The sequence below is a fragment of the Scyliorhinus torazame genome, chromosome 3 (assembly GCF_047496885.1).
Source record: "Scyliorhinus torazame isolate Kashiwa2021f chromosome 3, sScyTor2.1, whole genome shotgun sequence".
NCBI classification, from domain to species: Eukaryota; Metazoa; Chordata; class Chondrichthyes; order Carcharhiniformes; family Scyliorhinidae; genus Scyliorhinus; species Scyliorhinus torazame.
In genome coordinates, this window is record NC_092709.1 from 137,603,077 (window position 1) to 137,627,058 (window position 23,982).

A 23,982-nucleotide genomic window follows, 5' to 3' on the forward strand; every position below is an offset into this window, starting at 1 on the left:
TGCCACATTCCAGCACCTGTTCGGGTTGGCTGGTATGGGAATTGAACCGTGCTGCTGGCCTGCCTTGGTCTGCTTTAAACACCAGCGATTTAGCCCTGTGCTAAATGAGCTCCAATGGGAGGGATGTGTGTGTGTGTGTGTGTGTGTGGGGGGGAGGCGTGTGTGTGTGTGTGTGGGGGAGGCGTGTGTGTGTGTGTGTGGGGGAGGCGTGTGTGTGTGTGGGGGGGGCGTGTGTGTGTGTGTGTGGGGGGCGTGTCTGTGTGTGGGGGGGCGTGTCTGTGTGTGGGGGGGCGTGTCTGTGTGTGGGGGGGCGTTTGTCTGTGGGGGGGGCGTGTGTCTGTGGGGGGGCGTGTGTCTGTGTGGGGGGCGTGTGTCTGTGTGGGGGGCGTGTGTCTGTGTGGGGGGCGTGTGTCTGTGTGGGGGGCGTGTGTCTGTGTGGGGGGCGTGTGTCTGTGTGGGGGGCGTGTGTCTGTGTGGGGGGCGTGTGTGTGGGGGGCGTGTGTGTGGGGGGGGCGTGTGTGTGGGGGGGCGTGTGTGTGGGGGGGCGTGTGTGTGGGGGGGCGTGTGTGTGGGGGGGCGTGTGTGTGGGGGGGGCGTGTGTGTGGGGGGCGTGTGTGTGGGGGGGCGTGTGTGTGGGGGGGCGTGTGTGTGGGGGGCGTGTGTGTGAGGGGGCGTGTGTGTGGGGGGGCGTGTGTGTGGGGGGGCGTGTGTGTGGGGGGCGTGTGTGAGGGGCGTGTGTGAGGGGCGTGTGTGAGGGGCGTGTGTTGGGGGGCGTGTGTTGGGGGGGCGTGTTGGGGGGCGTGTGTGGGGGGGGCGTGTGTGGGGGGGCGTGTGTGGGGGGGCGTGGGGGGGGGGCGTGGGGGGGGGGCGTGGGGGGGGGCGCGGGGGGGGGCGCGTGGGGGGGGGGGCGCGTGGGGGCGCGTGGGGGCGCGTGGGGGGGCGTGTGGGGGGGCGTGTGGGGGGGCGTGTGGGGGGCGTGTGGGGGGGGGGGCGTGTGGGGGGGGCGCGTGTGGGGGGGCGCGTGTGGGGGGGGCGCGTGTGGGGGGGGGCGCGTGTGGGGGGGGGCGTGTGGGGGGGGCGTGTGGGGGGGCGTGTGTGTGGGGGGGCGTGTGTGTGGGGGGGCGTGTGTGTGGGGGGGCGTGTGTGTGGGGGGGCGTGTGTGTGGGGGGGCGTGTGTGTGGGGGGGCGTGTGTGTGGGGGGCCGTGTGTGTGGGGGGCAGTGTGTGTGGGGGGCCGTGTGTGTGGGGGGCCGTGTGTGTGGGGGGCCGTGTGTGTGGGGGGCAGTGTGTGTGGGGGGCGTGTGTGTGGGGGGCGTGTGTGTGGGGGGCGTGTGTATGGGGGGCGTGTGTGTGTGTGTGTGGGGGATGTGTGTGTGTGGGGGAATGTGTGTGTGGGGGTGGGTGTGTGGGGTGTGTGTGTGGGGTGTGTGTGTGGGGGGGATGTGTGTGTGTGTGTGTGTGTGTGTGGGGAGTGTGTCCGTGTGGTGTGTCTCTGTTGGGTGTATGTCTGTGGGGTGTGTGTGGGGGGGCTGGGGGTGTGTGGGGGGCTGCAATGAGGGCTGCGGGTCAAGTACGTGTATGCTGGGGTGTGAGGGGGTGGGTGTGAGGGGGTGGGTGTGAGGGGGTGTCTGTGAATGGTGTGTGGGGGGCCTGCGTGTGTGCGTGGGGATGGAGTGTATTGGGAAGGAGGGGGGGTTTGAAGGATGGGGGAGTGCAGGGCAGGTAAGTAGGAGCCTCCGGGACGTTGGGTGGGTGATGGGTGGGGGTCCTAGAAGGAAGGAGGTGCTGTAAGGGGGCTTGGGGGGCCTGAAGAAGGGGGACCCTTCGCGGGGTGTACTCACTTGGGGGGGGGGGGGGGGGGGGGGGTAGTGTCCATGTGTGTGACTTTGCCCCTGGGTGGGGTCTGTGTGGGACCCACAGCTCACTTAGAAATCGAGGCACTCTTTCAAAATGGCGGCCTGAAATCGGAGTTCAGCTCCCCAGTGCTAAAGAAAAAGCGGCCTAAACCAGTGGGAACCTCCCCAGGGTCCAAAAAAGTGACTGAGTGTCATTGAAAAGCGGTGGGGAACTCGCCGGTAGAGCCGGCGGGAAACTCCCTGAAAAGCCCACCGTAAACCTTTCGGGAGAATCGGGCCCTAGGTCTTGAACCCATCATGTTTTCCACATGCACATTTAGACTTTTTAAAAAAAAAATTGGCATTTAGATAGAGTAATGTTTTAACTAACTTTAAAATACAACAGGTTATGGCAGTTTCATCACAAGAAAAATATTCCCAAATGCTTCACAGTATCATTATTTAAAAAATTGACACCAAGCCACATATGGAGGTATCAGGAAAGATAGCCAAAACCTTGGTCAAAAAGGTAGATTTAATGGAGTGACTCAAAGGAGGAAAGAGCAAAAGAGGGAAAATTAGGGAAGAAATTTCAGAGCTTAGGCTTTGCCAGTTGAAGGCAGGGCATCAATAATGAAGGAATTAAAGTGGAGATGTTCAAAAAACTAGATTTGGAAGAGCACCGAGATCTTGGAGGATTCTAAAGGTGGAACAGGTTACAGAGATAGGGAAAGGCATTAGATCATTTGAAAACAAGGATGAGAATTTCAAAATTGAGGCAATTGTAGGCCAGGACCATGTCAGTCAGTGAAGAGAAGGGAGATGAGTGAATAATTATTGTGTACCAAGATAGGTGGCCTGGTAGAAACATCTAGTTCATTCAGAGTTTATTCTTGCAATCAGAATGACTTTTCAGTTTTATCCTCTCTTGCAGGCTTGAACATCCTCCGAGGCCCTTGGAGACCTTTTGACCTGACCCGACCTGATCTCCGCGACCTGGAAGAAGATCGGGCCCAAACCTGAAGTGAAGCGCCGACCTCGATTTGGAGCCGACCCGGACCTCGGAGCTCCAAACCCAGCCTAACTACTGACGCCAGCCCCCAGATCGCCTTGCCCAGTCCCCGGAGCTCCCGACCCGACCCCCGACGGCAAGACCCGGGCCAACGCGACCCCGAGAGACCCGCCCAGCGACCCGACCCCGAGAGACCCGCCCAGCGACCCGACCTACCTGGTGATGGAAGAAAGAAAAATCCACGTGGAGGCCCGACTTCAAGATCCGACCGCAGGAGCGCCCAGGGAACGAACAGACCACGGGACCCAGCCAACCTGCCTCAGGAAGCCCCTGCCCACGACCCAGGACCCCCGAAACGGCGGAGACCGCGCACGAGGACCCAAACGCACTGCAATGTATTCCCGCATCCGCAGAACGCCGGGACCCATCCAGATCGCAAACATGCCCCCCTAGCAACCCCTCTACCTCAACCAGTGCCCGGGACCCTGCCAGACGCGACCCCAGATACGTAAACAGCACCCTGGCCCCCGCCAACGCCCTGGACCCCGCCAGACGCAACCACCTACCTTCCACAAGAGCTGACATCGGCCATCGGATCCCAGGATCATCCAGCAGCAGCCGCCGACCGAGGAAGCGAGGGAAACGCGGCGGTCTGCAGGTTAGACTGAAGCAATGCGGTTTCAAGACCCCTCTCCCCAACATACTCCTGGCAAACGTCCAAGCGATCGAAAACAAGCTGGATGAACTTAACGCCAGACTTACCTCTCAGAGGGAAGTAAGAGACTGCTGTGTGCTCTGTTTCACAGAGGTATGGCTCACCCCTGCTTCACCGGACTGTGCCATACAACCTGAAGGCGTCTCAATTCACCGGGCGGACCGCACGGCATCATCAGGCAAAGCAAAGGGTGGAGGGGTTTGCCTCCTCATCAACTCCTCCTGGTGCTTGGATGTGGCGACTCTGGCGACCTACTGCTCCCCAGACCTGGAATACCTGACCGTGAAGTGCCACCCATATTATCTTCCACGTGAGTTCACTTCAGCCATTATCACAGTGGTCTACATCCCACCCAAGGCAGTAGTGAGGAAGGCGCTGGACGAACTATACACAGTAATAAACAACTACGAAACAGAACACCCGGAGGCCTTGTTCATCATGGCCGGAGACTTCAACAAGGCCAACCTCAAGAGTGTACTGCCAAAATTCCACCAGCACATCTCCTGTCCCACCAGGGGCGACAACACTCTTGACCACTGCTACTCAAAAATCAAGGGCGCCTACCGTTCCATCCCCCGACCGCACTTTGGGAAATCAGACCATAAGACGGTGCTCCTTCTCCCGGCATACAAGCAGAAACTCAAGCAGGAGAATCCAGCTAAGAAGGTTGTGCAGTGCTGGTCCGAGGAGACAGAAGATCTCTTACGTGACTGCTTAGAGACAGTGGACTGGTCCATATTTAAGAACTCAGCGACCAACTTAAATGAGTAGGCCACCACCGTCACAGACTTCATCAGCAAATGTGTGGACGACTGCGTGCCAAAGAAAGCAGTACGTGCGTTCCCTAACCGGAAACCATGGCTCAATCGCGAGATTGACTCCCTACTGAAGGACAGATCTGAGGCGTTCAAGGCAGACGACCCTGACCTATACAAGAAATCCAGGTACGACCTCCGCAAAGCCATCCGGAATGCCAAGAGAGAATATCAAACCAAGCTAGAGTCACAGACAGACTCTCGGCGGTTGTGGCAAGGACTAAACAACATAACGGGCTACAAAGCGAAGCCGAACAGTATCTCTGGCAGCAGTGCACCACTCCCCGATGGACTCAATGCATTCTATGCTTGGTTCGAGCAGGTAACCAACAATCCGCTGGCGAGTGCCGCAGCAGCCCATAATTCACTGATACCCACCATCACAGCTTCCGAAGTCAGATTGGCCTTCCTGAAAGTGACCCCTCGGAAGGCAACGGGCCCAGATTGGATCCCTGGTCGTGCACTCAGAGCCTGCACGGACCAGCTGGCAGAGGTATTCACGGACATCTTTAACCTGTCCCTACTCCACTCCGAGGTCCCCACCTGCTTCAAGAAGACCACCATCATACCGGTACCAAAGAAGAACCAGGCAACGTGCCTCAATGACTACCGACCAGTGGCCCGGACTTCAGTCGTAATGAAGTGCTTCGCGAGGTTGATCATGAAGCGCATCACCTCCATACTCCCAGAACGCCTTGATCCACTGCAATTCGCATACCGCTGCAACCGGTCCACATCAGACACCATTTCCCTGGCCCTACACTCATCCCTGGAGCATCTCGAAAACAAGGACTCCTACATTAGACTCCTATTTATTGACTACAGCTCCGCCTTCAACACCATAATCCCAGCCAAGCTCATATCAAAGCTCCAAAACCTAGGACTTGGCTCCCCACTCTGCAACTGGATCCTCGATTTTCTGACCAACAGACCACAATCAGTAAGAATGAACAACAACACCTCCTCCACAATAGTCCTCAACACCGGCGCCCCGCAAGGCTGCGTACTTAGCCCCCTACTCTACTCCCTGTACACACACGACTGCGTGGCAAAACTTGGTTCCAACTCCATCTACAAGTTTGCTGACGATACGACCATAGTGGGCCGGATCTCGAATAACGATGAGTCCGATTACAGCGAATACAGGAGTGAGATAGAGAACCTAGTGGAGTGGTGTAGCGACAACAATCTCTCCCTCAATGCCAGCAAAACTAAAGAGCTGGTAATTAACTTCAGGAAGCAAAGTACTGTACACACCCTTGTCAGCATCAACGGGGCTGAGGTGGAGATGGTTAGCAGTTTCAAATTCCTAGGGGTGCACATCTCCAAAAATCTGTCCTGGTCCACCCACGTCGACGCTACCACCAAGAAAGCACAACAGCGCCTATACTTCCTCAGGAAACTAAGGAAATTCGGCATGTCCACATTGACTCTTACCAACTTTTACAGATGATATAGGAGGGATATCAGAGATAGGTTCTTTACCCAGAGAGTAGTGGGGGCATGGAATGCGCTGCCTATGGAAGTAGTTGAGTCGGAAACATTAGGGACCTTCAAGCAGCTATTGGATAGGTACATGGATGACGGTAAAATGATATAGTGTAGATTTATTTGTTCTTGAGGGCAGCACGGTAGCATTGTGGATAGCACAATTGCTTCACAACTCCAGGGTCCCAGGTTCGATTCCGGCTTGGGTCACTGTCTGTGCGGAGTCTGCACGTCCTCCCCGTGGGTTCATCCGATGCCAGTGCTTTTGTAGTTACATTGTGTATGTAGTGTTGCCCTATTATGTATTTTCTTTTATTCCCTTTTCTTCTCATGTACTTAATGATCTGTTGAGCTGCTCGCAGAAAAATACTTTTCACTGTACCTCGGTACACGTGACAATAAACAAATCCAATCCAGTTTGCATAACTGTCCAATCATGATCTGGTATACGCAATGTACTGAAATCATACAGGACATTAAAAATAACTTTTGTTCATTCTTACAAATTCTACATAATTACTGCATAATTGACCAACACCAATAGTCTTAATAATAATAATATTTATTAATAATAATCTTTATTGTCACAAGTAGGCTTACATTAACACTGCACTGAAGTTACTGTGACAAGCCCCTAGTCGCCACATTCCGATGCCTGTTCGGGTACACAGAGGGAGAATCCAGAATGTCCAAATGACCTAACAGCACGTCTTGCGGGACATGCGAGAGGAAACCGGAGCACCTGGAGGAAACCCACGCAGACACAGGGAGAATGTTCAGATTCCATACAGACAGTGACCCAAGCCGGGAATCGAACCTGGGACCCTGGAGCAGTGAAGCAATTGTGCTAACCACATTGCTACCATGCTGCCGTGTTGTGCATGGTACGTTAAAAACAGATTAGTAATTAAGCTATACATTGTAGGTATTATATTAATTCAGGAAATAATTAAGAATTCAGTGCATGTATAAGTTAGGAAGATTTGAAACATTAGCATTTTACTGCAGATGAGTGAATGAGTTACTGAAGCTGATACTTGCAGTTACATGTGTTCTAATTAGTACTCCTTTCCAAACATTATAAAATATTGGTATGTTACCTTCCATCCAACTAGAAGGTCAGAAGTGGGGATGTTTGCTGATGATTAGAGTCACAGACGTTTACAGCATGGAAACAGGCCCTTCAGCTCTATACCCATTCCCTCTATACCCACCCTGCAAATGTAACTGTCGAACTGTATTTTAAAGGACAAAATTGTACCCGCCTCTACCACTGCCTCTGGCAGCCCGTTCCGGATGCTCACATCCCTCCATGTGAAGAAATTTCCCCTCTGGTCTCTCTTGTATCTCTCCCCTCTCACCTTAAACCTATGCCCTCTAGTTCTAGACTCCTCTACCTTTGGGAAAAGATGTTGACTATCTACCGTATCGATGATCCTCATTATTTTATAGACCTCTGTAAGATCACCCCTAAGCCTCCTAAGCTCCAGGGAAAAAAGTCCCAGCCTATCCAAACTCTCCTTATAACTCAGACCATCAAATCCTGGTAAAATCCTCGTAAATCTCTTCTGCACTCTTTCTAGTTTAACAATATCCTTATAGGGTGACCAGAATTGAACACAGTATTCCATGTGTGGTCTTACCAATGTCTTGTACAACTTCAATTCCTGTATTCAATATTCTGGCCAATAAAACGTGGCATGCTTCTCCACAACCCTGGCCATTTGCGACTCTACCTTCGAGGAGCTATGAACCTGTATTCCTAGATCTCTTTGTTCTGTAACTCTTTCCAGCTCCCTACCATTAACTGAGTAGGTCCTGCCATGATTTGATCTACCACAATGCATCACCTCACATTCATCCAAATTTAACTCCATCTGCCATTCATCGGCCCACTGGCCCAATTGGTCAAGAACCTGTTGAAATCTCATATAACCTTCTTCAATATCTACTATGCCACCAATCTTGGTGTCATCTGCAAACTTACTAATCATGCCTCCTACATTCTCATCCAAATCATTTATATATATATAGAACATAGAAAATACAGTGCAGAAGGAGGCCATTCGGCCCATCGAGTCTGCAACGACCTACTTAAGCCCTCCCTTCCACCCTATCCCGTAACCCAATAACCCCTCCTAACCCCTTTGGACACTAAGGGCAATTTAGCACGGCCAATCCACCTAACCTGCACGTCTTTGGACTTTGGACTCTTATCGAATCTGCTGACAGTTTAGTTTTCTCTGAAGTCGATAAATGGCTGCCACCTCCAGAAGAACCCTAACGTTGATCCTCTCAGGGCGAACTTAATTTTCTCAAGTCTGAGAAACCCAGCCATGTCACTAATGATTTTGGGGGCTTCGAGTCTCTCCACGCTAATAAGATCCGTCTCCGGGCTACCAAGGAGGCAAAGGCCAAAACGTCAGCCTCTCTCGCCCCCTGGACTCCCGGATCTTCGGACACTCCGAAAATCACCACCTCTGGACTCGGAGCCACCCTCGTTTTGAACACTGTGGACATGACATCCGCAAATCCCCGCCAGTATCCCCCAAGCTTTGGACATGCCCAAAACATATGGACATTACTCATCCGGGCCACCGTCACGTATGCCTGGTGAACCAGGCATTGAATTGTATCAGGCTGAGCCTGGCACATGATGAGGACGTGTTGACTCTGCTCAGAGCATCCTCCCACAGACCCGCCTCGACCTCCCCTCCCAGCTCACCTTCCCATCTACGCTTTAGCTCACCTATGAGTTTCCTGCCACTCCATGAGTTGTTTATAGATATCCAAAACCTTCCCCTCCCCCACCCGTTTTAGAAACTACCTTGTCCTGTATCCCCTGTGGCAGTAGAAGCGGAAAGGTCGCAACCTGCCTTCGCACAAAATCCCTCATCTGCAGATATCGAAACCCATTCCCTCCCGGCAATTCAAACTCCTCTTCCAAATCCTCTAAACATGGAAAGCTCCCATCAATAAACAGATCCCCCAGCCTCTCAATTCCTGCTCTCTGTCACCTCCGAAACCCCCCATCCAGCCTCCCCGGGATAAACCAGTGATTACCACAAATTGGAGCCACATCCACGCTCCCTCCACTCCCATATGTTTCCACCACTGCCCCCAGACTCTCAGGGCCGGCACTACCACTGGGCTTGTGGAATACCGGGCCGGCGAGAACTGCAGAGGAGCCGTTACCAATGCCCCCAAATTTGTGCCCTGACACGATGCTGCCTCTTTCTCTCCCCCTCCCCCAATTCCTGATCATGGCTATATTTGTCGCCCAGTAGCACTTTATTTACTCGCTGGGTTTTACCCGCCCACACAAAACCAGAGATCACCCGATTCATCCGCTTAAAAAAGGCCTTTGGTATGAAAATAGGGAGGCACTGGGAAACAAACAGAAACCTCAGGAGGACCGTCATTTTTATGGTTTCTACCCTCCCCGCCAGTGACAGCCGGAGTATGTCCCACCTCCGAAAATCCTCCTTCAATTGCTCAACTAGCCGGGTCAAATTTAATTTATGTAACTGCTCCCATCCCCGTGCCACCTGAATTCCCAAATAACGGAAACTCCCTCCCACCACTTTAAACGGCAGCTCCCCCAGTCTCCTCTCCTGCCCCTTGCATGGATCACAAAAACCTCACTTTTACCCATGTTCAATTTGTACCCAGAGAACCGGCCAAATTCCCCGAAGATGCGCATAATCTCTCCCATCCCCCCATACCAGTCAGAAATGTATAGGAGTAGGTCGGCATATAATGAGACACGGTGTAGCCCCTTCCAGTCCTTTGATGCTCTCAGCACCATCGCCAATGGCTCTATGGCCAAGGTAAACAACAGTGGGGAGAAGGGACATCCTTGCCTTGTCCCCCGGTGCAATTTGAAGTAGTCCGAACTCAGCCAATTCGTCCGCACACTTGCCACGGTGCCTAGTATAGCAACCGAACCCAGTCAATTATGCCCTGCCCAAACCCAAACCATCCCAGGACCTCCCACAGAAAATTTCATTCCACCCGGTCGAAGGCCTTTTCCGCGTCCATAGCGACCACTACCTCCACCTCCCTCCCCTCGAAGGGCACCATGATCACATTTAGGAACCTTCTAACGTTGGCAGTTAGCTGCCTGCCTTTAAAAAACCCCATCTGGTCTTCCCCCCATCACCTCCGGAACACAGTCCTCTATCCACGAGGCCAAAATTTTGGCCAGCAATTTGGCATCGACACTCAGTAGGGAGATTGGTCTGTATGACCCCCATTGCTCTGGGTCCTTCTCCCGCTTCAGGATAAATGATATTGAAGCCTGCGACATTGTTGGGGGAAGGACACCCCGCTCCCTCGCCTTGTTAAAAGCCGTCACCAGCAGCGGGCCCAGTATCTCAGAGAACTTCTTGTAGAATTCCACTGGGTAGCCATCCGGTCCCGGGGCCTTGCCCGACTGCATGGCCTCCAATCCCTCTACTACTTCCACAATTCCGATCGGGGCTCCCAACCCCTCCACTAACCCTTCCTCCACCTTCGGAAACTCCAACCCTTCCAAAAACTGCCTCGTCCCCACCAACCCAGCTGGGGGTTCCAACTCATACAGCCAACTGTAAAACTCCTTAAACACCCATTCACCCATGGTGGGCCTAAGACCGTGTTCCCCCCCTCTGTCCTTCACTCTTTCCATCTCCCTCATCCTTAGCTGGTGTGCTAACATCCTACTGGCCTTCTCACCATACACATATATCGCCCCCTTTGCCTTCCTCAACTACCCCACCGCCTTTCCTGTGGATAGCAGACCAAACTCCATCTGTAGCTTCTGCCGCTCCTTCAACAACACCGCCTCCGGGGCTTCAGAATACCTTCTATCCACCTGAAGTATATCCCTCAGCAGCCTATCCATCTCTACCCGCTCCGCCTTCTCCCTATGAGCCCGTATAGTAATTAGCTTCCCCTGATCACTGCCTTCGGTGCTTCCCATCCGTTGCTGCCGAAACATCCCCCGTATCATTTATCTCCAAATAATTCTGGATGGCCTCCCTCACCCGCCCACACACCCCTCATCCGCTAACAATCTTACATCCAATCTCCAATGCGGATGCTGAGCCCCCCCCTCCCCCCACTCACCCGTGGATCCACCCAGTGTGGGGCATGATCCGACACAACAATCGCCGAATACTCGGTATCCACCACCCCCGCCAGTAAAGTCCTGCTTAAAATGAAAAATTCAATCCAAGAGTACACTTTGTGCACGTGGAGAAAAAAAAGAAAACTCCTTCACTCTTGGCCGTCCGAACTTCCACGGGTCTACCACCCCTCCTTCCCCCCCCCCCCCCCAACCCACATATCTGTTCCATAAACCCCTTTAGCTCTTTCACCACAGCTGGCACCCTCCCTGCCCTTGAACTTGACCGGTCCAAACTCGGATCAATGACCGTATTGAAGTCTGCCCCATGATCAGCTTTTTTTTTTAAATTTAGAGTACCCAATTCATTTTTTCCAATTTAAGGGCCAATTTAGTGTGGCCAATCCACCTACCCTGCACATCTTTGTGTTGTGGGGGCGAAACCCACGCAGACACAGGGAGAATGTGAAAACTCCACACCGACAGTGACCCAGAGCCAGGATCGAACCTGGGACCTCGGCGCAGTGAGACTGCAGTGCTACCCACTGAGCCACCGTGCTGCCCTTCATGATCAGCTTATGAGAGTCCAGGTCCAGGATCTTCCCTAACACCTGCCTCATAAACTCCACGTCATTCCAATTTGGTGCGTAAATATTCACTAATACCACCGGCATCCCCTCCAGCTTCCCGCTCACCATGATATACCTACCCCTTGAGCCCGCCACTATATTCCCTACCACAAGTGACACCCGCTTATTGATCGGGATCGCAACTGCCCCTAGTTTTAGAGTCTAACCCAGAGTGAAATACCTGCCCGACCTATCCCTTCCTCAGCCTAGTCTGATGCACTATTCTCAGGTGTGTCTCTTGTAGCATTGCCACGTCCGCCTTCAACCTCCTCAAATGTACGAACACGTGAGCCTTCTTGATCGGCCCATTCAGCCCTCTCACATTCCATGTGATCAGCCTGGTCGGGGTGCACCCCGCTCCCGCCTCCCCCTTTCTCTCTCCTCTTCCCCCCCCCCCCCCCCCCCCCCCCCGCCCCCTGTTGATCAACCAACACCCTTCTTAGGCCAGCCTCCAGCTCGCATCCCGCGCCTCCTCAGGCCCACCCTCAGGAGCCCACCGTCCTAGACCTCCCATTTGTCTCCCAACGCTAGTGTCCCCCCCCCCGTCAGCAGAACAAATCCCCCCCCCCACCCCACTAACAAAACAACAATCCCAACCCTCGATATCAAACTAGTCACCTGCTCGCCCCCACTGTGCTTCCGTGAGCTAGGCTTCCCATGGCGCCAAGCATCCTACCCACTAATGTTCTCCCCCCCCACCCCACCCCCGCACATACATATGCAAAGCATCACAATTCCCAACAAACACAAAGAAAATACCACCCACCATCCCCCCACAAGAACAAAGTTAACCCTCACACAAAACTGAGTGGCTTTCAATCACCTGCCAGTCTCCTGTCCTTGACAAAGTTCATCACCTCATCCGGCGATCCAAAATAATGTGATTGGCCCTCGTAAGTGACCCACAAACAAGCTGGGTACAGCATTCCGAACTTCACCCCCTTCTTGAAGAGGGCCGATTTAACCTTGTTAAAGCTCGCTCTTCCTTTGGCTAGTTCCATACCAAGGTCCTGGTAATTGCGCAGTTTGCTGTCCTCCCATTTGCAGCTCCTCGTCTGCCTGGCCCACCTCAAGATCTGTTCTTTATCCAGGAACCGGTGTATTCGCACCACCAACGCCTCGGCGGCTCATTAATCCGCGGCTTCTTCGCAAGCGCTCTATACGCCCTGTCCACTTCCAGGGGTCGAGCAAACGTGCCTTCGCCAAGCAGCTTCTCAAACATATGCGCCACGTATGCCCCTGCGTCCAATCCCTCGATGCCCTCCGGGAGCCCAACGATCCTCAAATTCTGCCTGCGCGACCTGTTCTCCAAATCCTCCACCTTCTCCTGCAGCCTTTTCTGATGGTTCCTCATCAGATCCATCTCCATTGCCATTGCGGTTAGCTGGTCCTCGTGCTCAGCCACCGTCTCTTCCACCTTCTGAATCACCAGTCCCTGGGCTTCCAACCTTTGCTCCACCCGATCAATCCCCGTCTTAATCGGGTCCAGGTACTCCTGTCTTTGCTTGGCGAAACTCTCCTGAAGGAATTTCACCAGCTGCTCCGTTGACCACTGGGCTGGCAATCCCAGCGCCTGAGCCTCCGCCATGTTTTCCTGTGCTGCAGGATCCACTCTCCTCTTTGCCCAATAATCTCTTCTTTGCAGACCACCTCTGGTCCACGACTCCATAAACTGGTGGGGGAAGTCCTCTTCTCTGCCTCACCAGTCTCCAATTTTACCGGTCAAATCCCCCATAAATCCGGGGAAAAGGTCCCAAAAGTCCACCATGAGTGGGAGCTATCAAATAAGCAACCTCTCACTCCATGGCTGCCAACGGAAGTGGGGATTTGTCTTTCTTGATGTGCTTTAATACCTCCAGCACCTCCTTCTCTGTAATATGTACACTCCTCAAGGCATCACTTTTTATTTCCCCAATTTCCCTAATATTAATGCCTTTCTCAACTGTAAATATTAACGAGAAATATTCATCCCATCACTTATGGATCTGCACATAGATGACCCTGTTTATCCTTAAGAGGCCCTACCCTCTCTCTAGTCACGCTTTTGCCCTTTATGTATCATTAAAAGCTCTTTGGATTTTCCTTTGCCTTATCTGCCAAGACTATCCCATGTCCCTTTTTGGCCTCCTGACTTCTCTCTTAACTGTACTCCAACAAGCCCTATACTCTTCAAGGGAGCCACTTGATCCCAGCCTCCTTCTTCCTTTTGACCATGGCCTCAATATCCTGAGTCATCCAGGGTTCCCTCTTTGTATGAGCCTTACCCTTCACTCTAAGAGGAATGTGCTCACCCTGAACCCTAGTTAACACTTTTGAAAGACTCCCACTTACCAGCTGTCCCTTGCCTGTAAACAGGCACACCCAATCAACTTCTGAAAGTTCCCACCTAATACCATCAAAATTGGCCTTGCCCCAATTTAGAATTTTAACGTTTGGGCCATAACTATCATTCTCCACAACTATCTTAAAACTAATGGAATTTTGGTCGTTGGTCCCAAAGTGATCCCTCACTAACACTTCAGTCACCTGCCCTTCCTTATTCCCCAAGAGGAGTTCAGGTTTTGCCCGCTCTCTAGTAGGGCCATCCACATATTGAATGAGGAATTCTTCCCGAATGCACTCGACAAATGTCTCTCCATCCAAACCCCTAGTGCTATGGCTGTCCCAGTTAATGTTGGGAAGGTTAAACTCCCCGACTATTACCATCCTATTTTTCCGGCAGCTATCTGTAATCTCCTTACATATTTGCTTCTCGATTTCCCGCTGACTATTTGAGTGCCTATAGTACAGTCCTATCAAAGTGATCTCACCCTTCTTATTTTGTAGCTCTACCCATATAGACTCAGTGGGCGAACCCTTGGATATATCCTCTTTCTGTACATGGAACAAAGAAAAGTACAGCACAGGAACAGGCCCTTCGGCTCTCCAAGCCCATGCCGACCATGCTGCCCGACTAAACTACAATCTTCCACACTTCCTGGGTCCGTATCCCTCTATTCCCATCTTATTCATGTATTTGTCAAGATGCCCCTTAAATGTCACTATCGTCCGTGCTTCCATCACCTCCTCCGGTAGCGAGTTCCAGGCACCCACTACCCTCTGCGTGAAAAACTTGCCTCGTACATCTACTCTAAACCTTGCCCCTCTCACCTTAAACCTATGCCCCCTAGTAATTGACCCCTCTACCCTGGGGAAAAGCCTCTGACTATCCACTCTGTCTATGCCCCTCATAATTTTGTAGACCTCTATCAGGTCGCCCCTCAACCACCGTCGTTCCAGTAAGAACAAACCAAGTTTATTCAACCGCTCCTCATAGCTAATGCCCTCCATACCAGGCAACATTCTGGTAAATCTCTTCTGCACCCTCTCTAAAACCTCCACATCCTTCTGGTAGTGTGGCGACCAGAATTGAACACTATACTCCAAGTGTGGCCTAACTAAGGTTCTATACAGCTGCAACATGACTTGCCAATTCTTATACTCAATGCCCCAGCCAATGAAGGCAAGCATGCCGTATGCCTTAACTACCTTCTCCACCTGTGTTGCCCCTTTCAGTGACCTGTGGACCTGTACACCTAGATCTCTCTGACTTTCAATACTCTTGAGGGTTCTGCCATTCACTGTATATTCTCTACCTGCATTAGACCTTCCAAAATGCATTACCTCACATTTGTCCGGATTAAACACCATCTGCCATCTCTCCGCCCAAGTCTCCAAACAATCTAAATCCTGCTGTATCCTCTGACAGTCCTCATCGCTATCCGCAATTCCACCAACCTTTGTCGTCTGCAAACTTACTAATCAGACCAGTTACATTTTCCTCCAAATCATTTATATATACTACAAACAGCAAAGGTCCCAGCACTGATCCCTGCGGAACACCACTGGTCACAGCCCTCCAATTAGAAAAGCATCCTTCCATTGCTACTCTCTGCCTTCTATGACCTAGCCAGTTCTGCATCCACCTTTCCAGCTCACCCCTGATCCCGTGTGACTTCACCTTTTGCACTAGTCTACCATGAGGGACCTTGTCAAAGGCCTTACTGAAGTCCATATAGACAACATCCACTGCCCTACCTGCATCAATCATCTTTGTGACCTCTTCGAAAAACTCTACCAAGTTAGTGAGACACGACCTCCCCTTCACAAAACCATGCTGCCTCTCACTAATACGTCCGTTTGCTTCCAAATGGGAGTAGATCCTGTCTCAAAGAATTCTCTCCAGTAATTTCCCTACCACTGACGTAAGGCTCACCGGCCTGTAGTTCCCTGGATTATCCTTGCTACCCTTCTTAAACAGAGTAACAATATTGGCTATTCTCCAGTCCTCCGGGACATCACCTGAAGACAGTGAGGATCCAAAGATTTCTGTCAAGGCCTCAGCAATTTCCTCTCTAGCCTCCTTCAGTATTTTGGGGCAGATCCCATCAGGCCCTGGGGACTTATCTACCTTAATATTTTTCAAGACGCCCAACACCTCGTCTTTTTGGATCTCAATGGACCCAGGCTACCTATACACCCTTCTCCAGACTCAACATCTACCAATTTCTTCTCTTTGGTGAATACTGATGCAAAGTATTCATTTAGTACCTCGCCCATTTCTTCTGGCTCCACACATAGATTCCCTTGCCTATCCTTCAGTGGGCAAACCCTTTCCCTGGCTACCCTCTTGCTTTTTATGTACATGTAAAAAGCCTTAGGAGTTTCCTTAACCCTATTTGCCAATGACTTTTCGTGGCCCCTTCTAGCCCTCCTGACTCCTTGCTTAAGTTCCTTCCTACTTTCCTTATATTCCACACAGGCTTCGTCTGCTCCCAGCCTTTAGCCCTGACAAATGCCTCCTTTTTCTTTTTGACGAGGCCTACAATATCTCTCGTTATCCAAGGTTCCCGAAAATTGCTGTATTTATCCTTCTTCCTCACAGGAACATGCCGGTCCTGAATTCCTTTCAACTGACACTTGAAAGCCTCCCACATGTCAGATGTTGATTTGCCCTCAAACATCCGCCCCCATTCTAGGTTCTGCACTTCCCTCCTAATATTGTTATAATTAGCCTTCCCCCAATTTAGCACATTCACCCTAGGACCACTCTTATCCTTGTCCACCAGCACTTTAAAACTTACTGAATTGTGGTCACTGTTCCCGAAATGCTCCCCTACTGAAACTTCTACCACCTGGCCAGGCTCATTCCCCAATACCAGGTCCAGTACCGCCCCTTCCCTAGTTGGACTGTCTACATATTGTTTTAAGAAGCCCTCCTGGATGCTCCTTACAAACTCTGCCCCGTCTAAGCCTCTGGCACTAAGCGAGTCCCAGTCAATATTGGGGAAGTTGAAGTCTCCCATCACCGCAACCCTGTTGTTTTTACTCTTTTCCAAAATCTGTCTACCTATCTGCTCCTCTATCTCCCGCTGGCTGTTGGGAGGCCTGTAGTAAACCCCCAACATTGTGACTGCACCCTTCTTATTCCTGATCTCTACCCATATAGCCTCACTTCTCCCTGCGGTGTACTCCCGTAGTACAGCTGTGATATTCTCCCTAACCAGTAGCGCAACTCCACCACCCCTTTTACATCCCCCTCTATCCTGCCTGAAACATCTAAATCCTGGAACGTTTAGCTGCCAGTCCTGCCCTTCCCTCAACCAGGTCTCTGTAATGCCAACAACATCATAGTTTCAAGTACTAATCCAAGCTCTAAGTTCTGCTGTGAAATTGTCCCTAATCAAAAACACAATTCCCCCTCCTCTCCTAGTCTATCTTTCCTATAGCATCTGTACCATGGAACATTTCACTGCCAGTCCTGCTCCACCTATAACCATGTTTCAATAATAGCTATAATATCCCAGTCCCATGTACTTATCCATGCCCCGAGTTCATCTGCCTTGCCTGTTAGGTCTCTTGCATTGAAATAAATGCAGTTCAATCGGTTTCTCTGCCTTCCACTTTTCTCCTTACTGGCTTTTGTTTCTATCCGTTGTTTCTATACACCATGTTGAGCAACATTCGTGTCTCCTCAGACCCATGTCCAAATGCAACAAGACCGGAGCAATATCCGGGCTCGGGCTGACAAATAGCAAGTAACATTCACGCCATACAAGTGCTCGGCAATGACCATCTCCAACAAGAGAGAATCTAACCACCACATACCGTTCATTAGCATTAGCATTGCTGAATTCCCCACTATCAACATCTAAACATTAAAATGGTGTGGCTACAAGAGCAGATCAGAGGCTAGAAATCCCACAGCAAGTAACCCACCTCCTAACTCTCCAAAGCCTGTCCACAAACTACAAGGTACAAGTCACAGTGTGATGGAATACACACCACATGCCTGGATGAATGCAGCTCCAACAGCATCATGGGTGGCACAGTAGCACAGTGGTTAGTACTGTTGCTTCACAGCTCCAGGGTCCCAGGTTCGATTCCCCGGCTTGGGTCACTGTCTGTGTGGAGTCTGCACGTTCTCCGTGTCGGTGTAGGTTTCCTCCGGGTGCTCCGGTTTCCTCCACAAGTCCCGAAAGACGTGCTGTTAGGTAATTTGGACATTCTGAATTCTCCCTCTGTACTTGAACAGGTGCCGGAATGTGGCGACTAGGGACTTTTCACAGTAACTTCATTGCAGTGTTAATGTAAGCCTACTTGTGACACTAATAAAGATTATTATTATTATTATTATTATTATTATTAAGCTTGAGTGGACAAAAGGAGCCTGCTTGATTGGCACCAAACATTCACTCCATCCACCACTGACACTTAGTAGGAACAGTGTTTGCCCTTTACAAGATGCACTGCAAGAACTCACCAAAGCTCTTTAGTCAACACCTCTGAACCCAAGACTACTACTATCGAGAAGGACAAGGGCAGCAGACACAAGGCACTCCAAGCCGCTCATCATCTTGACTTGTTGTTCCTTCACTGTTGCTAGGTCAAAATCCTGGAACTCCTTCTGCACTGTGGTGTACGTATATCACATGGACCATAGTGGTTCAAGAAGGCAGCTCACCACCATCTCTTCAAGGGCAATTAGAGTTGGGAAATAAATGCTGGTCTAGACAGCGAAGCCCGCATCCCTTGAGTTAATAAAAGAAAATCCAAATATTCCATACCTGTGGATTTGTTTGAGGCTCTTCTCCTGATTTCAGTCACCATTAAACGTGATACTTGGGCAGCAAACTGCAAGAGATCTGAAAATTTTTCCATCATGGTGCCAGGAAGAGCATTTCCAAATACCTGAAAGGTGAACAGAAATGGAACAAATTTTACAGCTAAATACATAAAGCAGTTTCACAATGTGCAAGAATTGGCAAGATCTTCTGTTATTAGTCTCTACCCCTAGTTTCATTCAACATTTATTCGTATTTCTGCCCGGATATCACTCAGCAAAACCACAATTTACTGACTGTGTGGTTGATGTGCTTGCAAAATACAATACCTTGTCTGAAAATTACAATTAAATCTTGAAACACCTGCACTTTTTAAAGTCCTTCTTAAGTTATTGTGTAGCAGTTTTTGCATCAATTTCTTGTCTTATGCAAATAGCCTTGTATGGCCTCACTTCCTGGTATTTCACCACTCATTCAGAGTTGCTTATCACTCATTCACCCTGCTCATATGCAAACCTGCAATTCCAGTGGAACAGATAAAAAAAGAAATCAACATAAATCATTACTAAACACTATTAGGGGCTGGTTTAGCACAGAGCTAAATAGCTGGCTTTTAAAGCAAACCAAGGCAGGCCAGCAGCACGGTTCAATTCCCGTACCAGCCTCCCTGAACAGGCGCTGGAATGTGGTGACTAGAGGCTTTTCACAGTAACTTCATTTGAAGCCTACTTGAGGCAATAAGCAATTTTCATTTCATTTCTTGCACCTGCGCGTGTTTGTAAGCATGGGCAATGAGACATCATGCTGCTTCCTTTGAATTCCTTATGGACAGTCTTTTTAAAAAGCCTCTTTAAAGGTCATTGACCTGAAATGTTAGCTGTTTCTCTCCACAGATGCTGCATGACCCGTGTATTTCCAGCTTTCTTTGTTTTTATTTCAGTCTTTTTAGTAGCTTATTTGAGTAACTGCTTGCAACTGAAATATTTACTTAACTTTACACCAAATCTTAACTTTAGCTCATAATTTGACTTACCCACCCCTTCCCCTGTAATTCTTTCCCCTCTTCGTCAAAAGAAGGTTATTTATCCTCAGTTATAGTTCCACAATCAACAGACCTCGGTGATCTAGTTATCCTTGGCAGCATCAATGGAATTTCTGAACAGGCTAAAAACAAATAAATCCAGAGGGATAGATCGCGTTTCTCCCAGAATTATGTGGAAGACTAAAGAGTTTTGCATAGTCTTCACAACAACTATTAGGGAGTCACAGGTCCCTGAGAAGCTCCACAGGCAAGTACAGACCAATTCATCTTAATTCCAAGTAAAATAATATACTTATCAGGTGTAAACTTGAGAGTTATTGTACAATAGTAACCCAGTAAATCTTGAGAATAACCTAGAACCATTATAGGTGGCAGCCTAAGTAAATTGTGGGAGGCTCTACAGCACAAGTTACTGAGACTTCAAGAAACGTCAAACAAATGTTTGCCATGTAAACTCAAAGTTGTTAGGGTTTAAGAATACCTTTGGGAATGGAGGCCATTTGGCCCATCAAGACTGCATCAGCCCTAACAAAGAGCATCCTACTCAAGCTCACGTCTCTACCCTAACCCAGTAACACCCACTTAACTTTTTTTGGACATTAAGGGTAATTTTTTGCATGGCCAATCCACCTAACCCGTACATCTTTGGACTTTGCACATCCAGACAGAGAAGGTTAGCCATGTCAGTGAGCCAGGTCTCTGAATTCGGGGGCTTTGAGTCCCTCCAAGCTAATAGTATCCGTCTCCGGGCTACCAGGGAGGCAAAGGTCAGAACGTCTGCCTCTTTCTCCGCCTGGATTCCCAGATCTATCGACACTCCGAAGATCGCCAACTCAGCACTCGGTGCCACCCTTGTTTTTAACACCTTGGACATGACATCCGCAAACGACATCCGCAAACCCCTGCCGGAATCACCGAAGCTTCGGGCAATGCCCAGAGCATATGAACATGGTTTGCTGGTTCTCCCGCACACCTTGCACACCTGTCTTTTATCCCATAGAACCTGTTCATCCGGGCCACTGTCATGTGTGCCTAGTGAACGGCCTTAAATTGTATCAGGCTGAGCCTGGCGCATGTTGTGGACGCGTTGACTCTACTCCATGCATCCGCCCAGAGACTCTCTCTCTCTCTCTCCTCCGAACTCTCCTTCCCATTTGTGTTTCATCTCCTCGGTCTGCATTTCCTCTGACCCCATGAGTTCTTTATAGATCTCCAAAACCTTCCCCTTCCCACCCATACTCTGGAAACTACCCTGTCCTGTATCCCTCTTGGCGGTAGGAGCGGGAAAGTTGAGACCTGCCTGCATTGGAAGTCCCATGCCTGCAGGTACCTAAACTCATTCCCTCCAGTCAATTAAAATTTCTCCTCCGACTCCCTCATGCTGGGAAAGCTCCCCTCTATGAACAGATCTCCCACCCTCTCGATTCCTGCTCTTTGCCATTTCCGAAACCCTCCATCCAGCCTCCCCGAGGCAAACCGATGATTATTGCAGATTGGAGACCAAACCGATGCTCCCTCTGCTCCCACATGTTTCTTCCATTGCCCCCAGACTCTCGGGACCGCCACCACCACGGGGCTGGTGGAGTACTGTCCGCTACCAATGCCCCCAAACTCATGCCCTTACATGATGCCACCTCTACTCGCTCGCACGCCGACCCCCCCTCCCCCACCACCACCTCTCACTTCCTAATCATGGCTATATTTGCCGCCCAATAGTATTTGCTAAAGTTCGGCAGCGCCAACCCGCCCTCCCCCCAGCTACGCTGCAGCATCCACTTTTTTTACTCGCCCATACTTGCCTGCCCATACAAAGCCAGAGATCACCTTGTTTACCCATTTAAAAAAGGCCTATGGAATAAAGATGGGAAGACACTGAAAAACAAACAGGAATCTCGGGAGGACCGTCATTTTAACAGTCTGTACCCTCCCAGCTAGTGATAGCGGGAGCATGTCCCACCTTCGGAAGTCTTCCTTCATTTGGTCCACCAGTCAGGTCAAATTTAGCTTATGTAGCCGTTCCCATTCCCATGCCACCTGGATGCCGAGATACCAAAAGTTTCCCCCTACTATCCTAAACGGCAGCTCCCCCAGTCGCCTCTCCTGCCCCCTTGCCTGGATTGCGAACATCTCACTTTTCCCCATGTTCAAATTATAACCCGAAAACTGGCCAAATTCCCCCAGAATCCTCATAATTTCTCCCATCCCCTCTAGTGGGTCAGAAACATATAGGAGGTCATCTGCATATAGCGAGACTCTGTTTTCCACCCCTTCCCGAACCAGCCCCTTGAGGCTCTCAGCGCAATTACCAGCGGCTCTATGGCCAGCGCAAACAGCAGTGGGGAGAGGGGGCAACCCTGCCTCGATCCCCAGTGCAGCCTAAAATAGCCCAATGTCAACATATTCGTCCATACACTCTCCACCGGTGCCTGATACAGCAGCCTAACCCAGTCGATGAAGCCCTGTCCAAACCCAAACCGCCCCAGCACCTCCCACAGATATGTCCATTCCACCCAGTCAAAGGCCTTCTCTGCATTCATTGCGACCACTACCTCTACGTCCCTACCCTCTGGGGGCATCATGATCACATTCAACAGTCTTCCAACGTTGGCCGCCAACTGCCTACCCTTAACAAATCACGTCTGGTCCTCCCCAATCACACCCTCATAGCTCCGGGTCCTTCTCCCGCTTCAGGATCAATGAGATCGTAGCCTGTGACACCGTCAGGGGAAGAACCCCTCTCTCCCTTGCCTCATTAAATGTCCTCATTAGCAGCAACCAGATAACTTTTTATAGAACTCCATTAGGTACCCATCTGGTCCCGGGACTTTACCCGACTGCATGGCCTTCAGCCCTTCTGCTATTTCTTCAATCCTAATCGGGGCTCCCAGCCCTTCTACCAGCCCTTCCTCCACCTTCGGGAACCTCAGCCCCCCCTAAATTGTGTCATCCCTTCTGGCCCAGCTGGGGGTTCCGACTCATACAGCTTGCTATAAAACTCCTTGAACACCCTGTTAACCCCTGCTGAATCTCCAACCAAGTTCCTGTCTCTGACCTTCACTTTGCCAATCTCCCTGGCTGCCTCCCTCTTACTGAGCTGCTGCGCAAGAATTCTGCTGGCCTCCTCTCCATACTCATATATCACCCCCCTCGCCTTCCTCAGCTGTTCCATCGCCTTCCCTGCAGTTAGCAAGCCAAACTCCGCCTGTAGCCTCCGTCGTTCCCTTAAAAGCCCTGCCTCTGGGGTCTCCGCATTTCTCCTGTCCACCTGAAGTATTCTCCCTATCAGTCGATCCGTCTCTGCTCTATCTACCTTCTCCCTGTGAGCCCGTATCAAAATCAGCTCCCCTCTGACCACCGTCTCCCAGACTATTGCTGCCGCGACTTCCCGTGTCATTAACTTCCAGATAGTTCTGGATGCATTTCCTCACCCGCCCGCACACCACCTCATCCGCTAACAGTCCGACATCCAATCTCCAATGCGGGCGCTGGCCACACTCCTTGCTCACCTGCAAGTCCACCCAGTGCGGGGCATGCTCCAAGACCGTGATCGCTGAATACTCAGTGTCCACTACACCCGTCAGTAAAGCCCTGTTCAAAATGAAAAAGTCGATCCGGGAGTACTCTTTATGTACGTGAGAGAACTCCTTCACTCTCGGCCACCGAAACTTCCATGGGTCCACTCCCCCCCATCTGCTCCATAAACCCCATTAGCTCCTTTGCCTTGCTGGCACCCTGCCTGTCCTTGAGCTTGACCAATCTAGCCTTGGGTCAATGACTGTGTTGAAGTCCACCCCCCCCCCCCCCCCCCACCCCACCCCCCGCCAATGACCAGCCTATGTGAGTCCAGGTCCGGGATCTTCCCCAACATCTTCCTTATAAACTCCACATCATCCCAGTTTCGCACGTAGACATTCACGAGTACCACTGGCAGCCCTTCCAGCATCCCACAAACCATGATGTACCGACCTCCCACATCTGCAACTATTCATCCCGTCTCGAATGACACTTGCTTATTAAGCAGGATCGCAACCCCTCTAGTCTTAGAGTTCAGCCCAGAATGAAATACCTGCCCGACCCATCCCTTCCTTAGTCTAGTCTGATCGATTACCCTAAGATGCGTCTCCTGTAACATTGCCACGTCCGCCTTAAATCCCCTCAAGTGCGCGAACACCCCTCCCCCTCCGCCGATCAGCCATCACGATTCTTAGGCCAGTCTTCAGCTCGCGCCCCACACACC

General features: G+C 50.9%; 1 protein-coding gene across 1 annotated transcript in view; it reads right to left on the reverse strand.

The window, feature by feature from the left end:
* Positions 1–23,982, reverse strand: part of wdfy3 (WD repeat and FYVE domain containing 3) — a 586,950-nt gene that overhangs the window by 407,528 nt on the left and 155,440 nt on the right. Inside the window, 1 exon segment of the mRNA XM_072496251.1 lies at positions 18,707–18,830. Coding sequence (XP_072352352.1) covers positions 18,707–18,830 — 124 coding nt within the window.